The sequence below is a fragment of the Elephas maximus genome, chromosome 6, assembly GCF_024166365.1.
Source record: "Elephas maximus indicus isolate mEleMax1 chromosome 6, mEleMax1 primary haplotype, whole genome shotgun sequence".
Lineage (NCBI taxonomy): Eukaryota > Metazoa > Chordata > Mammalia > Proboscidea > Elephantidae > Elephas > Elephas maximus.
This window is the reverse complement of record NC_064824.1, coordinates 132,736,776-132,754,822: the sequence shown is the minus strand read 5'-3', so window position 1 is coordinate 132,754,822 and position 18,047 is coordinate 132,736,776. Positions and strand designations below refer to the sequence as shown.

The 18,047-nt window shown below is 44.0% G+C and overlaps 1 protein-coding gene across 1 annotated transcript in view; it reads left to right on the top strand.

The window, feature by feature from the left end:
- Positions 1-1,962: 1,962 nt before the first annotated feature.
- The window catches only part of LOC126078192 (sp110 nuclear body protein-like), a 57,004-nt gene continuing 40,919 nt past the window's right edge, over positions 1,963-18,047 (top strand). Inside the window, exons 1-4 of the mRNA XM_049888427.1 lie at positions 1,963-2,426; positions 12,812-12,959; positions 15,181-15,349; positions 17,315-17,596. Of these exons, the coding sequence (XP_049744384.1) occupies positions 12,813-12,959; positions 15,181-15,349; positions 17,315-17,596 (598 nt within the window). The 5' untranslated portion in view covers positions 1,963-2,426; position 12,812. The remainder of the gene's footprint in view (positions 2,427-12,811; positions 12,960-15,180; positions 15,350-17,314; positions 17,597-18,047) is intronic.

Sequence of the window (18,047 nt, the reverse complement as noted above, 5' to 3'; positions counted from 1 at the left end):
TTTTCATCCTTCTGCCTGCTTCTGCTTTTGCTCTTCCCCCCAAAAGGAGGGAGCAGCAATCTGTTTGAAAGAGACCCCAGGACAAGGATGAGGACATCTTTGCCATTGCAGGGCACTGTGCTACCAGGTGCTGCACACAGGTGGGTCTCTCTGTCATGGATTGAATTGTGTACCCCCAAAATATGTGTCAACTTGGTTAGGCCATGATTCCCAGTATTGTGTGGTTGTCTTCCATTTTGTGATTGTAATTTTACTTTAAAGAGGAATACGGTGGGATTGTTACACCCTTACTAAGGTCACATCCCTGATGCAGTGTAAATGGAGTTTCCCTGGATTGTGGGCTGCACCACCTTTTATCTTACAAGAGATAAAAGGAAAGGGAAAGAAGCAGAGAGTTGGAATCTCATACCACCAGAAAGCAGCGCCGGGAACAGAGTACAGCCTTTGGACCCGGGGTTCCTGTGTGGAGAAGCTCCTAGTCCAGGGGAAGATGGATGACAGCAACCTTCCTCCAGAGCCGACAGAGAAAGTCTTCCCCTGGAGCTGACACCCTGAATTTGGACTTCTAGCCTACTAGACTGTGAGAGGGTAAACTTCTGTTTGTTAAAGCCATCCACTTGTGGTATTTCTCTTATAGCAGGACTAGATGACTAAAACGCTCTCTCCCTGTCTCTTTCTTGTGCCCTGACTTGACATTTGCAGGGGATGAGGGGCAGTAAGTCAAGCCTCTCTTGAACACAGCACTCCTCTGCCTCCAGCCTCCATGGGGCGGGGGGGGGGGGGGGTTCTCCACCCAGACACAAGGTCTACCACAGAGCACACCTGCCAGCTCTGGGTCACCTCTCTCCTCTCTGCTCTGAGGCAGCAGACTGACCCAGGCCGTGCTGAGCTGGGCGCTGCATAAATGTGCCAACTTCTCTTGCTTATAGGCACAAGTCCTCGGTATTCCTCAGCTGACTGTTGGTAAGACTAGTGCAGAAGGGGCACTTCTGTCAGTCTGTAAGAAAACCTTTGTGTTCTGCAGCGCTGTAAAGAAAGGAGTGCTGAAGCGCTGGGCACCCTCTGCTCTGCTCTCGTCACGCCTCTGTCCTCTGCCTTCCTCCAGCACTGTTGACTTGCCTGTGGCTTCCACGCCCCGGCACCCTCCATGACCATGATCTGCTGGGCAGGCTCCATTGCTCTGCCCTACACTCGGGTGTGAGGCGCTGTGTTCCTGTCTTTCTAGGAGGCATAGAAGGTCTCTGTCCCACGGAGGTTTGCCCTGGTCTCAAGGCTGCTTTGACCCTAGAAACCGTGTTTCTGATCTTTCTTCTCAGAAAAGAAGAAGAGGAATTTATGAGTGTTCTGGGAGGGGAATCCCGTGGGTCAAAGGCATTTGATTTAAACAAAGTTAAACAAGTTTCTGTATTTCAGTTTTCATACACCCTACCATGCCAGTGCACGTTAAAAAGCCAGTTGCCATTGAGTTGATTCCTGCTCATGGCGACCACAGGCTTCAGAGTAGAACTGCTCTGTAGGGTTTTCAAAAGCTGGTTTTTTGGAAGTAGTTCACCAGGCCTTTGTCCCAAGGTACCTCTGGATGGACTAGAACCTCCAACCTTTCAGTTAGCAGCTGAACGTGTTAGCCATTTGTACCACCGAAATCTTTAAGGAGGGCATGTGGAAGGAGGGTACCCTGCCTCACCTTGAGTTTCTGACTTGGGTCTTGTGTCTGGTCTAGAGTTCTCTCCTTGGACCTGCTTCCTGAACACTCCCCAATTCCCAGCTGCCTGCCTGGCCCCCACCTGCTTTTCTGCTTAGAGGTCTGCCTACCTCTCTGCAGCATTTCAATTTCTATTCAGACTGCCTTCCCCCTTTTATTTCCGTTTTCTCATGTAATTATTTTATCCTGACAAATTGTAAGTATTTTTGAGTCACTTCACGATTCCCTTTGGGTTTGTGTGTGTGTATGTTTTAAAGTTCAATTATTTTTAGTAAATTTATTCTGTTGTGTGACCGTCGCCACAATCCAGCTTTAGAACATTTCCATCACCCCAGAAAGTATAGGATGAACACACTACATGCGGAAATAGAGGTGGGTGGGAGGCCTTCGGATGGGCCTTGGGGCTGGACCACCGGCCCACTTCCTCCCCAGGCTGGTCCTGATTGGCAGCCCCCCACCGCGTGTCCCCAGCTCTCCCCAGGCACTGGGAGCTTCACAAGCTACAGAGGAGGAGCCACGGTCCCGCCTTCAGCTTCCTGTACTAGCTGCTCTGAATACTTTCGCTTTTCTTTTCTGGGGAGCCTGGCCTACTGGCTGCGTGTCACAACACAGAGGTCCTGCTCCTCCCCCTGACTTCTCCCTGGGTTCTGCCACCTGTCAAGGGTGATCCCTGGCCCACCCCGGAGCCCGGAGGCGCCAGAAGCAGGCAGCCGGCCCCATTCAGGTGGGTCTTGTCCCTGCTGCGTTCGTCTTCATTCTGGGTGACTGGGGCTGTCAGAGTCATTTCCTGGCAGCTGCTGCGGGGAGGTCTGCTATGGACACTGCGGCTCTCTCTGTAAGATAGCGTTTGCCACAGAGGTGGAGAGGGCGCTGGGGCGCGTCAGGAAACTCTCAAAGAGGGGGAGCTAGGGGGAAAGTTGGGCCCTGGTGACGCAGTGGTTAAGAGCTCGGCTGCTAACCGAAAGGTCGGCAGTTCGAATCCACCAGGCGCTCCTTGGAAACCCTATGGGGGCAGTTCTACACTGTCCTATAGGGTTGCTATGAGTCAGAATTAACTTGCTGGCAACGGGTTTGGTATGGGGAGAAGCAAGGAGCCCTGGTGACACAAAGATCTGCTCCTGTATGGAGTATAGCCTGGAAAACCATCTGAGGCAGTTATACTTTGCCATATGGGGACACTAGGAGACCACATAGACTGGAGGACAGCTAACAACACCAGGGAAAAAGCAGAATGCCACCCCCTGCCAAACCCTAGCCTGTTCCTGGGCATGGAACATAGATTTACTGTCCACCCTTGCCCTTGCTTTTTGATCTTGATATCTGTCCACAAGGGGCAGCTTATTTCTGAGCCAATGTGTTCCTGGCTGGAAGCAGTGGGAAGCGAGTAGAAACAGGAAAACAAGGAGAGTGCTTTTCCTTTGTTCTCTAGTGTATCATGAACTTGCGTATTTTCTTTAAGCACATTCGTAATTATTTCCTTGAAACAAATCCTGGAAGTGGAAACTGGGCCACCAGGGGACACATATTTTAGTGCATTTGACACAGGTTACTAAATCAGCCTACAGTGCCTGGAGACCTGTTTGCTTTACATCAACAGTATCGGGGGTTGTTATAATTTTCTACCTTGGTCAATTTGACGGGCAAAACATGTTGTCAAATTGCCTTTGCAGTTTTCTGACTACTGGTGAGTTAATGTGCTTTTCATGTATTTATTGTGTGTGTGGCTTATTCATTTATTAATTGTCTGATTATATCTTTTGCCTTTATTTTATTTGGATGTTTGTCTTTTTCTTATTGATTTGTAAGATTTCTTTATGTAAGAAAAATCTGAGCATCGTCGGATATGAGATGCAGCATTGTATGCTAGTGAGAAACAGGGCTGTAGAGTCAGACGAACCCTGTTTTGCCGCTGAACACCTCGGGCACGTGATTTAACCTCTCTGTGCCTCGGTTTCATCCTTGGGAATTATAATAGTGCCTATTTCAAGTAAGTGGGGGCAGGGGGTGGGTCAGTGGTAGAATTATCACCTCCCACGCAGGACAGTCGGCTTGATCCCCAGCCAATGCACGCTATGCGCTGCCCCCATTCGTGTCGCTAGGATACTGAACAGGCTTCAGCGGAGCTTCCAGACTAAGACAAACTAGAAAGAAAGGCCTGGCGATCTACTTCTGAAATCAGCCCATGAAAACCATATGGTTCACAGAGGTTCGTTTTGCAGCTGATGGTGGGAATGACGCAGGACCGGGCAGTGTTTTTTCCATTGTGCGTGGGGTCACCGTGAGTCAGGGGCCGACTCAGTGGCAGCAAACAACTTTTAAAGTAACACAGCATATGAAGCACTTAGCAAGTGGGCAGGTATGAGGTGAGTTCCCAATAAGTCTTAGCTGTTATCATTATTATCATTATGTATGCTGCAGATAGGTGTTTTCTGCTTGTTGTTTGCCTTCTGCCTTTTCCCTCCTGTATTCAGAAACCCTGGTGGTGTAGTGGGGGTTAAGAGGTATGGCTGCTAACCAAAAGGTCAACAGTTCGAATCCACCAGGTGCTCCTTAGAAACTGTATGGGGGCAGTTCTGCCCTGTCCTTTTGGGTCACTATGAGTGGGAATGGACTTGATGGTAACGAGTTTGGTTTTTTTTTTGGTCTCCTATTTTCAGAAATTTTGTGTAGTAAAATCCATCGATCTTTTCTTCTCATCGTATCTGCTTCTGGTGTCATATTTAGAAAGTCCCAGGGATGAAATAAATATTCTTCTGATGTTTCTACACGTGGAACTTTAATCTAGCTGGGATTTGTTGTTGTTTATGGAATAAGCTAAGGGTCTCACGTGATTTTCTCCCCCACATTATACCCAAGGATCTCCACACCACTGTTGAACAATTCTTTCTCTTCTGAGCTGCGATTTCACCTTGATCTTGTACAGATTTTGTGTATGTATATATATATATATTTTAACATCTACACAAACATATTAAATGTGGGTCTGTTTTCTATTCATTTCTATTGATATCTCCCTGTTGGTAAGTTAGAGCTGTGTTGTTTAATTATTTTAGCTTTATAATACCATTTGAAGTCCGGGGGTGGTGCGAACAGTTAATGTGCTCACTGCTAACTGAAAGGGTGGCAATTTGAGTTCATCCAGAGGTGCCTTGGAAGAAGTTCTGGTGACCTACTTCTAAAAAATCAGCCATTAAAAACTCTACGGAGCACAGTTCTGCTCCAGCACCCAGGAGGTTGCCGCAAGTCAGCATCCGCTCCACAGCCTCTGGTTTGGTTTGAATAATACCTTTTAGAATTGTTGTTGTTAGGTGCCCTCGAGTCGGTTCCGACCTATAGCGACCTGATGCACGACAGAACGAAACACTGCCCGGTCCTGCACTGTCCTTACAGTCGTTGTTAGGATAGGTTAGGGCAAAGCCTCCTTCATTATTCTTTTTCTAATTCTTGATTTATTAAGTAGGAAATGTATTCTTCCAGAGGAACTTCAGAATCTTCAATCAAAGCATTGCCAGGCTTCACTAGGCTGTGGCTAAAATTTAAACCAATTTAACAACAATAATTCAAGAGTCTGTTCTTGACATAATCTTTCCAACCAGGGCTTTCAGGACCTTTGCAAGTCCCCAAGTACTCTGATAAATTTTTATTGCTCTTCTTTTTAAAAAAGTGTTCTTGCCACTACCATACACATTCTCTTCCAGATGAAGTTAGAGCTGGCTTTCCTTTGGAGTACATCTGGTATACCTCCGTACATGTCAGAAGGAGGAGGCTCTTGCCCCAGTTCCTAGGAGGTCCATAAAGGGGTTTTCCAATTTTCCCAGGAAGGCGTTTTGCTTTGCTTGAATCTCCTGGTCCTCTTTGTTCATTGTTGCTGCTCCTCCAATGCCTTGCAGATGCTGGCTTGTACATTCATATTTGTGAAAGGAGCCTAGGCTGATTAGTATAGATGGCTGGTATGGGTTTGGAGGAGTAGCCTAAATCTATTTTCCCAAAAGTTATTTCTCCTGAATATGAGCACTGGTTTAGGGTTCCAAGAACAAATGGGCTGGTCCCACTCTCATGCCTCACTTAAGATGGGGCTGGCTACTTTACCTTTTTTGTGTCATGTACTCTTTCAACAGACTTGCAAAGGCTATGGATCCCTTTTCAGAAAAAAATGCACTTAAATGCATAATAAAAATACATAAGGTTACAAAGGAAAACAATTATATTGAGATATAGTTGTCAAAATATTAAAATATACTTCTTGATTAACACATCAAATAAGAAGACCCAACAATGGGTTTAATAGCTACTACAATTTCAAAGCAGTGATGGACATAAATGAAATTTCAAGGTGTCTACAATATCTGCAAGGTGCTATGAAAATATCTGTGACTTCAATGGCAACAAAGTCACTGTTACTGCTAATATTTCTGTGGTTTGTTGCCTACATTCATAATAGAAATAACTAAACCATTTTAGTTTGAGGCTAGTGAAATAAAGAAAATATCCCAATTCATGGATACCTTGAACTCTACAGACCTCTGCTTTAGGGTGTGGGGACTTGGAATGTTCTGGCAGGCTGGGGCCCCTTTGTAACCACCAAAATGAAGATGGCACTACCCGTTGGCATTCCTCCAGGGCAGAAGGTGGTGGGTAGGCACCAGAGGGCATGTCCCTGTTCTTTGGACAACCTCTTGTGTCTGTTGGAGGTCTGCGCTTCCTACAATTCTACACTTTTTTCTCCTGGAATTTAAAAAAATATATATAATAAATAAGTGTGGTAAAATATAGGTAACATAGAATTTCTCATTTTAGCCATTTCTGAGTGTACAACTTAATGACATTAATTATATTCATGATGTTGTGCAACCATTATCACCATTTATTTTCTAAAGTTTTCATCACCCCAAACAGAAACTCTGTACCTTTTAAGAAGTAACTTCCCATTCCCTCCTCCTCCCAGGCCCTGGTAACCGCTAATCTATGTTCTGTCTCTACACATTTGCCTATTCTTGATATTTCATGTAAATGGGATCATACAGTATTTGTCTTTTTGTGCCTGGCTGATTCCACTCAGCATAATGTTTTCCAGGTTCATCCGTACCACAGCATGTATCAGAATTTTACTTTATTTTTATAACTGAATAATATTCCATCGCCTGTATAGACCACATTTTGTTCAGCCATTCTCTGTTGTTGGACAGTTGGGTTGCTCCCACCTTTTGGTTATTGTGAATAAGGCTATAGTGAATATTGTTGTACAAGTATGTGTTTGAGTGCCTGCTTTCAATTCTTTTGGGATTGGAATTGTTGGACCACATGGTAATTCTGGAGCCCTGGTGGCACAGTGGTTAAGAGCTTGGCTGCTAACCCAAAGGTTGACAGTTTGAATCCACCAGCTGCTCTTTGGAAATCCTATGGGGCAGTTCTTCTCTGTCCTAAAGGGTAGCTATGAGTTGGAATCAACTCGATGGCAACGGGATGGTAATTCTATGCTTAACTTTTTAAGGAATCTCTGCAATACTTTTTCTTAGAACCCTACACCCCCACCAGGAGGCTTCTCCAGGCACAAAGAGGTCTTTGAAGAGTCTCAGGTTTCATCCTGGGGCCAAATGTCATTGCCTCCACTACTGGGTATGAACAGACGAAGGATAAAGAACCTGCTGGATGTTTTGCTTTAAATGTTGTGTAATTAACTGTCGTGGATTGAATTGTGTCCCCCAGAAATATCTGTCAACTTGGCTAGGCCATGATTCCCAGTGTTGTATGATTGCCTACCATTTTGTCATCTGATGTGATTTCCCTATGCATTGTAAATTCTATCACTATGATGTAATCAGATGGATTAGTGGCAGTGATACTGATGAGATCTACAAGATTACACTGTCCGAAGTCAATCTCTTTTGAGATATAAAACAGAGAAATGAGCAGAGAGACAGGGGGACCTCATACCACCAAGAAAGCAGTGCCAGGAGGAGTGCATGTCCTTTGGATCGGGAGTTCCTGTGCGGAGAAGCTCCTAGTCCCATGCCTGAGAAGTTCCTTGACCTGGGGAAGATTGATGACAAGGACCTTCCTCCAGAGTCGACAGAGAGAAATCTTTCCCTTGGAGCTGATGCCCTGAATTTGAACTTGTAGCCTACTAGACTGTGAGAGAATAAATTTCTCTTCGTTAGAGCCGTCCACTCTGGTATTTCTGTTAGCAGCACTAGATGACCAAGACATTAACCATCCAGGGCCCCTTCCTCTTCTTAGCTTTGTTCATTCTGCGCTCAGAGTCCCTTGACTCTGCACTTACCTCTGCAGTATCTTTCCCCGGACATAGATTTCTCTCCCATCTGTTCTCTATCTTCCAGGGTGTTCTCACAACCTGTAGACCCTCTGATGGCCTTTTGACTTGTTTTCCAGTACTGTTGTGGATTATTTTTTTTTACAGTAGTTTTTTTTTTTTCTTTCTTTCTTTCTTAATGTCAAATCTTAAGGCTCTAAGAATGAGGAGAGAGCCACAGGGTGGCTCAGTCTGCTGCTGGGATCCACCCTCTGAAATTAGTCATTAATTGCAGTTTTAATTTTCTCTGACAAAAAATGCATTTGGAAAAATGGGATCCATGTTTCTGTTTTGTTTTGTAAAAATTTCTTGGTGGTTGAATTTTTTGTTAGTGCTTGCCTTTGCTTGGGAATTTGTCAAAGAATGTCATCTGTGAATTTTGCACTTATTATAATTTACTGATATTTTCTTGTGGCCTATTAATGGCCAGTTTTTATACATGCTGTATGTGCATAGGAAAAGGCAGACAATTTCTTTTGAGACATGAAATTGATACAGAATATATAACAGTTACGTTACCTTTACTAATCATGTCATCCTCATCTTTCATGTTTTTATTTATGTTTGCCTAATTGTGTTTTGAAGACTGTGGGTGGTTTATTAAAGTGTCTAGGTACAACCAGGGTTCTGTCTTTCTAACCTTTTTAAGGTGGTCCCTATTCCATGAGCATTGTTAGCGTATGCTCGATGCTGCAGTTCAAGCAAGTGTGGCGAATCTAGCGCAATGTGTCCATACTGCATATATTTGTGAATATAACCCTGGAACCATAAGTTGGAATTTGTTCCCAATTCTACCACTTCCAAGTTGTGCAACTTTGGGCAAGATATCAAACCTCTCTATGTCTCCATTTCCCCAACAATAAAATGGGTGTAATAATAGCAACCATCTCTCAAGGGTTTTTTGAAGGTCAAATGAGTTAAGGCATGTGAAGCTCTTAGACCAAAGCCTGGCACACAGGAAGCATTCAATAAATATTAGCTGTTTATAATATCCCACCACCTGTCTGTCAGTTGTACTACACTGGCTTCCATGTTGCTGTTGTTAGGTGCCGTCAAGTCAGTTCTGACCTATAGCGTCCCTGTGTACCACAGAATGAAACACTGCCTTGTCCTGCACCATCCTTACAATCTTTATTATGCTTGAGCCCATTGTTGCAGCCACTGTGTCAATCCATCTCATTGAGGGTCTTCCTCTTTTTTGCTGACCCTCTACTTTACCAAGCATGATGTCCTTCTCCAGGGACTGATCCCTCCTGACAACATGTCCAAAGTATTTAAGACACAGTCTCACCATCCTTGCTTCTAAGGAGCATTCTGGTTGTACTTCTTCCAAGACAGATTTGTCCGTTCTTTTGGCAGTTCATGCTATATTCATTATTCGTCGCCAGCACCACAATTCAAAGCTGTCAATTCTTCTGCAGTCTTCCTTATTCATTGTCCAGCTTTCACATGCATATAATGCAATTCAAAATACCATGCATTGGGTGAGGCGAACCTTAGTGTTCAAGGTGACATCTTTGCTTTTCAACACTTTAAAGAGGTCCTTTGCGGCAGATTTGCCCAATACAATGTGTCTTTTGATTTCTTGAATGCTGCTTCCATGGGTGTTGATTGTGGATCCAAGTAAAATGAAATCCTTGACAACTTCAATTTTTTCGCTGTTTATCATGATGTGGCTTATTGGTCTAGTTGTGAAGATTTTTGATTCCTTTACATTGAGGTGTAATCCATACTGAAGGCTGTGGTCTTTGATCTTCAAGTCCTCTTCACTTTCAGCAAGCAAGGTTGTGTCGTCTGCATAATGCAGGTTGTTAATGAGTCTTCCTCCAATCCTGATGCCCCATTCTTCTTCATATAGTCCAGCTTCTTGGATTATTTGCTCGGCATACAGATTGACTAGGTATGGTAAAATGATACAACCTTGAAGCATACTTTCCTGACTTTAAACCACTCAGTATCCCCTTGTTCTGTTCAAACAACTGCCTCTTGCTCTCTGTACAGGTTCCTCATGAGCACAATTAAGTGTTTTGGAATTCCCACTCTTCGCAATGTTATCTGTAATTTGTTATGATCCACACAGTCAAATGCCTTTGAGTAGTCAATAAAACACAGGTAAACATCCTTCTGGTATTCTCTGCTTTCAGCCGGGATCCACCTGACATCAGCAATGATATCCCTGGTTCCACATCTTCTTCTGAATCTGGCCTGAGTTTCTGGCAGTTCCCTGTCGATATACTGCTGCAGCCGCTTTTGAATGATCTTCAGCAAAATTTTGCTTGCATGTGATATTAATGATATTGTTTGATATTTTCTGTATTTGTTCTAATAATTTTTTGGGCATAGGCATAAATATGGATCTCTTCCAGTTGGTTGGCCAGGTAGCTGTCTTCCAAATTTCTTAGCATAGATGAGTGAGCACTTCCAGCACTGCATTTGTTTGCTGAAACATCTCAATCAATATTCCGTCAATTCCTGGAGCCTTGTTTTTTGCCAGTGCCTTCAGTGCAGCTTGGACTTCTTCCTTCAATACCATTGGTTCCTGATGATATGCTACCTCTTGAAATGATTGAACATTGACTAATTCTTTTTGGTATAATAACTCTGTATATTCCTTCCATCTTCTTTTCTTTTGATGCTTCCTGCATCATTTAATATTTTCCCCATAGAATCCTTCACTATTGCAACTCGAGGCTTGAATTTTTTCCTCAGTTTTTTCAGCTTGAAAAACACCGAGCGTGTTCTTCCCTTTTGGTTTTCTATCTCCAGCTCTTCGCACACGTCGTTATAATACTTGACTTTGTCTTCTCGAGCCACCCTTTGAAATCTTCTGTTCAGTTCTTTTACTTTATTACTTCTTCCTGTTGCTTTAGCTGCTCGACATTCCAGAGCAAGTTTCAGAGTTTCCTCTGACATCCATCTTGGTCTTTTCTTTCTTTCCTGTCTTTTCAATGACCTCTTGCTTTCTTCATGTATGATGTCCTTGATGTCATTCCACAACTCATCTGGTCTTCAGCCATTAGTGTTCAGTGCACCAAATCTATTCTTGAGGTGGTCTCTAAATTCAGGTGGGATATACTCAAGGTCGTGTTTTGGCTCTCATGGACTTGCTCTGATTTTCTTCAGTTTCAACTTGAACTTGCATATGAGCAACTGATGGTCTGTTCCACAGTCAGCCCCTGGCCTTGTTCTGACTGATGATATTGATCTTTTCCATCGTGCCTTACAATAGATGTACTTTATTTGATTCCTGTGTATTCCATCTGACGAGGCCCATGTGTACAGCTGCTGTTTATGTTGGTGTAAAAAAGTATTTGCAATGAAGAAGTCGTTGGTCTTGCAAAAGTCAGTCATGCAATCCCCAGCATCGTTTCTATCACTGAGGCCATATTTTCCAACTACTGATCCTTCTACTTTGTTTGCAACTTTCCCATTCCAATCACCAGTAATTATCAGTGTATCCTAACTGCATGTTCGATCAATTTCAGACTGCAGAAGCTGGTAAAAATCTTCAGTTTCTTCATCTTTGGCCTTAGTGGTTGGTGTGCAAATTTGAATAATAGTAGTATTAACTGGTCTTCCTTGTAGGCGTATGGGTATTATCCTATTACTGACAGCGTTGTACTTCAGGATAGATCTTGAAATGTTCTTTTTGACAATGACTGCCAACACCATTCCTCTTTAAGTTGTCATTCCCAGTATAGTAGGCTATAAATTGTCCAATTCAAAATGGCCAATACTTGTCCATTTCAGATCACTAATACCTATGATATCGATCTTTATGTGTTCCATTTCATTTTTGATGATTTCCAATTTTCCTAGATTCATACTTCACACATTTTAGGTTCCAGTTATTAACAGATATTTGCAGCTGTTTCTTCTTATTTTGAGTAATGCCATATCAGCAAGTGAAGATCTTGAAAGCTTGACTCCATCCACATCATTAAGGTCAACTCTACTTTGAGGAGGCAGCTCTTCCCCAGTCATCTTTTGAGCGCCTTCCAACCTGGGGGTTCATCTTCTGGCACTATATCAGGCACTGTTCCGCTGCTATTCATAAGGTTTTCATTGGCTAATGCTTTTCAGAAGTAGACTGCCGGGTCCTTCTTCCTGGTCTGTCTTAGTCTAGAAGCTCAGCTGAAATCTGTCCTACATAAGTGACCCAGCTGGTATCTGAATACTGGTTGCATAGCTTCCAGCATCACAGCAACACGCAAGCTGCCACACTGACAGACATGTGGGGGTATGTGTTGCTAGGATTCTACAAGTTATGCAACCATATTTCAAATACCAGCACCCATGGTGGAGAGGTTTCAGCAGAGCTTCCAGATTAAGACAGACTAGGAAGAAAGGCCTGGTGATCTACTTCTGAAAATTCACTAATGAAAACCCTCTGGAACAGAACAGAATATTGTCCAACTGGGTTCAAACACGCCAACAATTGTGAAGGTGGTGCAGGACTGGGCAACGTTTTGTTCTGTTATACATGGGGTCACCATGAGTCAGAGTGACACTGACAGCAGTTAACAACAATGACAAAATTTTAATATTTCCTTATGTTTACCAGCAGCCCTTGGGGATTTTGGCATCACCTTGTAGGTCACTCTCAGGGCCATGATTGTTCAGAGTTGTCATTGTTGCCTACATCCATGAGTCTTTTAGGCAGAGGCTACTTTGGGGACTGCTAAGAGATGCGATCGAGACCAACATACCTTTCTTTAGGTGGCTGTTTAATGCAGAGAGCAGCTCCCACACTCTTCAGAGTCTTTGATTCTCTTTTCACATCGTGCATCTTTCCACAGGATGTTCACCGTGACCAGGGCCTTGGAAGAGGCTCTTTTTCAGCACTTCATATGCCAGAAGCTGGAGATCGCCTATGCCATACACAAGCCATTTCCCTTCTTTGAAGGCCTCCGAGACAAGTTGTGCATTACTGAGAAAATGTATAAGGTAAGTGATGTCAACCACCTCCCCGAGGCAGCCCAGCCCCCACCAAATTATGCCCTGTAATCAAGGTTTCTAACCACAAACCACTGGGGCTCCTGAACTTTGGAAAGCCCAACCCAGGTACGTTCATCATCACAGAAGATGGGGATGGTTGGGAGAGAGGGAGTCACAGGGGCCATCCCAACTCCCAGTTCCCACCTGAAGAGTTTGTCACCCATAGTAAATTCTGATGTGAGACTAGGCGGATGCTGGAAGCTTTGGTTCTGTGAACCAAAATGGCACTCTGTCCATATAATTATGGGCTTTTAAAGCATTTCCTGAACCCTAGGCTCAGGGAAGTGCTAGCACAGACTGAAGGATCCAACCTTAGCCTGCTTAGCTTCAACTCCCTTTTCAGGTCAAATGCCACTCCTCCAAGGGGCCTCCTTGAACTACCCATCTAATTAAGACCCCCTGGTTATTTTCTCTCACAGAATCTCTGCTCTCCCTCTGCAGTTAGTAGTTGGGTACTTATTTGTGTTTGCTGTTTAATGCCCATCTTCTCACCTGACTGTGCCCCATGTGGGCAGTGCCATGTTGATCTTACTGCTGCTGTGTACCCAAGGACTAGCTCACTGACCCTAATAGGTGCTCAGCAAATGTTTTTCAATTTTCATCTGCCTTCTTTTTCATTTTGGCCATGTTGTCAGCAGGAGGTTTCCAGATGATCTACCTGTGGCTGGAACCCATTCGAGCCAACCCAAGTCCAAGAGAGAGCAGAGGCTAAGGAGCAACCAACAGAATTGTCCCTTGTGACCAACTGGTAGTTCCATTGCTGAAGCATTCTGACCAAAGCCTTAAGAAATAATTACATAGTAGCTTACTTTGAATATCTCTGGGTGATGCAGTTAACACGTTTGGCTGCTAACTAAAAGCTCAGAGGTTCGAGTTTACCCAGAGGTACCTTGGAAGAAAGGCCTGGTGATTACTTCCAAAAAATCAGCCATTGAAAACCCCATGGAGCACAGTTCTATTCAGACCCACATGCGGCAACCATGAGCCAGAGTCGATTCCATGACAACTGGTTAGCTTACTTTGACCCCACTTTCCTTCCTTAAAATTTCATTCCTCAAATGTTTCTGAAAATAAGGCTCACAAAACAGACTCACTTTTAAAGAAGGTTAAATTATTTATTCCTAAGAGACTAATTGAAAGAGACTAGCCACCCAAATATGTGAGAATTTCTAAACATAAACATGTGGAACTGTGACCTTTGAGAATTTGTCTATATTTTTTTTTACTTATTTTTTTAAATTTTGTTGAAAATATACACAGCAAAACATTCATCAATTCAACAATTCCTACACATACAATTCATTAACAGTGACTACATTCTTCCGGCTGTGCCGCCATTCTCACCCTCCTTTTCTGAATTGTTCCTCTCCCATTAACATAAACTCGCTGCCCCCTGAGGTTCCTATCTAATCTTTCAAGTTGCTCTTGTCAAGTTGATCCCATATAGATAGTTCTTAAAAGAGTATAATTTTTTACTACTTAAGCTAAACTGCTACTTCTTTTAAGAAGACTTCAGGGGATATTTTTAGCTTAAGATTTAAAGATTACCTCAGAGCAATAGTTTCTTCTAGCTTCCATGGTTCCATGAAGTCTGGAGTATATTAGAATTTGAAATTCTAGTCTGCATTTTTCCTCTTTTGATTAGGATTCTTTTATAAACCTTTGATCAAAGTGTTCAGCAATGGTTCCCGGGCACCATCCAGTGCTTCTGGACTGACGGCAAAGGACTCAGCTGCTCATGGAGGCAATTAGTTACACATTCTATATCCTCCCCCTATTCCTGACTCTTCTTCCTCAGTTACTCCAGGAAAACAGAGACCAATTGTTGTGCCTTGAATAGCTGCTTGCAAGCTTTTCAGACCCCAGGCACTACGTAAGGAGCTAGGAGGTAGAACAGAAGGCTTAAACATGGTATTAGACCGATTAACTGCGATGTGCCATGAAACCATGACCCTAAACCTCCCAACCAAGGAACCAAATCCCATGAGGTTTTCGGGTGTACATAAGCAGCCTCAGCAGCTACCTTTTTTTTTTTTTTCTTTTAAATATTAAATGTTCCTTCTTAAGAGAGTGAAATGGCTTTCTGACAACATAGAAAATCACAAATGTATAATCACCCTCTATTCGATTTTGCAATTATTTACAGTAACCCTTCATTGCATTCCTTAAGGAATCTCTGGAAGCCTGTCAAAACTTGGTCCCTGTATCCAGAGTGGTGCACAACGTCCTTACCCAGCTGGAGAGAAGGTTTCACCTGTCGTTTCTGATGACGTTGTTCAGCCCGATTAACCTGCGTGAATACCCCGATCTAATGACTATTTACAGGAGCTTCAAAAGGGGTAATGAGATTTCTTGAATACTGTAGGGGCTGTAGAAGCATGTTAGAAATTGCTATGTGAAAAGTTTGGTTTGTTTCCGGCTCGGGGGAATATGCATTTCAATTTCCTGCCCTCTCTTTGGGAAGGTATGGACCATGTTCTCTCACGGGTGTGGCAGGAAGTGCAGCCCCTGATAACTCTGGCCCTGATTCTCTATGGCAAAATTTCTAGTGGACGCAAATGCTTCTGTGTGACCTGCTCTATGAATTTGGGGGAAACTGTATAGCTTAGTGTGTGAACAGTCTGTATATAGCGCGTAAGATGACAGAGTGACCTTGGGAAATGCAAAGTTATAGACACCAGGTCTGGCGGAGGACAAGGAGAGCCAAGAGAGGAAGCGACATGGATAGGGACAAATAATCATAAGGATCACTTCTTTGGGCACTTACTATATGCCGGGCATTATCCAAAGAACTAGAGATGGTTATCATGTGTCATCTTTCAGACAATCCTGTGACATCATTAGTATCTCCATGTTATGGATAAGGAAATTAAAGCTCAGAGAAACTTCCCCAAAGTTACTTGTCTGTTAAGAGGCAGAGCCAGGAGTCACGATTGGGTCTCCCAATGTCAGAGCCCAAGATTTTAACCACTCTCCTAAACAAGGATGAGCTGGAAGCCAGATTGTAAGGCTGAAGTTGGGAAGACAGGAAGCTGAAGAGGAAGAGAAGGGACATAGAGACAGAAGAGAGGGCATGAGAAAGAAATGGAGCGTGAAGTGCACTGATTCCATTGAGAAAGAGCTGGATAAATGTGGGAGTAGAAAAAAGAATAATGGCAGAGCTGGAAAGAACGAAGCAAAGGTAAGAGGGAAATTATTTTACGTTTGAGGAAGAGCACTTTGGTCAAATCACGTGGTTCACTTGTCTGAGAACAACAGGGGAAGGACCACCAGATATCATTGGATGGTGACATTTTTCTTAATGAAGTCACCACTGTTGGCAGCACTTCATCTGCTCGGTGACAAGTCACCATTTCTTGAGCTAAAGGGGCAGCAAAAGAGAAAAAATCGACCTCCAAGCAGGTGGAAGCGCAGGTGACTTGTTCTCCTGGCAGCACTGGGGGCAATGACCGAAGAAATTTGAACCTAAAGGCCATGGGCCTGGGGTACTGGGGACAGGGGAGAAGTTTGGTGTGACCAATTATAGGGTATAAGGAGGGAGCCACGGTCTGCAGAGATGAACAAAACCAGAGGGTACAAGTTCTAACATGCCATGCTAAGGAATGTGAATTTTATCCTCTTTACTCCAGGGAAGTATCATGTTTATTTATTAAGAGACTTCTATTAAAATGACTGCAGGTACAGTAATTATCGAATTTCTATCTATGAAAACAAAGTTAAAGAATAAAGAAAATTAAATTCCTGGGTATACAAATTCAACTTTATATATGAAACCACTTCAGCATTAATTCAGGGGTTAAGTGCAGTTTTGTTGTTGTGTTGTTGTTAGGTGCCCTTGAGTCAGTTCTGACTCATAGTGACCCTATGTACAACAGAACGAAACACTGCACCATCCTCACAGTCATTACTATGCTTGATCCCATGGTTGCAGCCACTGTGTCAATCCATCTCGTCAAGGGTCTTCCTCTTTTTCACTGACCCTCTGGTTTACCAAGCATGATATCCTTCTGCAGGGCCTGATCCCTCCTGATAACATGTCCAAAGTATGTGAGATGAAGTCTCGCCATCCTTGCTTCTAGGTGCAGTTATAGTAACATTGAATACCCAAATAAAATAAATAAAATAGAAAGAGGCCACAGATGGACCAATGAGGAGGAGGAATTTGGTTCTACACGCCTGGGGGAGGGAGAAGGAATGACTCCATGCCCCATCCTATTGGAGGTCATGTATGAAGAATTCCCCTTCTCCAAAGATGTAATTCCGAGTCTCTGGGGTGCTGATATGTGCTCATTCACTAATTCTAGTTGTTAATACCTGCGGAGGGTGGAGGAGAGACATGCCAATCCTATCTGCAGCCCCAGCTGATCCAGCCGAAGGGAGCTCCAATGTCCAACCTCCACGCCAGTACCTGCTGCCACGGCTGCCACTCTTGCCCCCGCCGCCAACCCATCCACCCCGTGCACCGAGGGTTCACCAGCCTGAGGCCTACACACATCAAAGCAGTGAGATCCTGGGGGAACGGCCCAGCCCTTCTGGCCCTGCTGGGGCTCTCCCTGAATTCATTCAAGAAGGAAGGATCACTCCAGGTAAGAGACCATGTCCAACACCTGTGTCTCCCCAACCTAGGGTGCCCAAGCACCCAGGGCCCTGTCCTTTTATTGGTCTGCTCCTTTCCATGCACCGACCTACCCATGTACAGCCCTTTCCAGAAGGATTCTGCTCACTGTAGGGGTCTAGTTGAGGCCAGAGCCCAGTATATCTGCTGCCCATCTGCACAAGCTTCCCAGGGCTGCTGTAACCAAGTACCAGAAACTAGGTGGCTTAAAATAACAGAAAGTGGTTCTCTCGTTGTTCTGGACGTGAGCAGTCCAAATTCAGGGCATCTGCAGGGCCATGCTCTCGCCGAAGGCTCTAGAGGAAGATCCTTCCTTGTCTCTACCAGCATCTGGTAGCCACAGGAGTTCCTTGGCTTGTAGATACATCACTCCAACCTCTGCCTCCATCTTCACATGAGCATCTTCACTGTGTTTGTGTCCC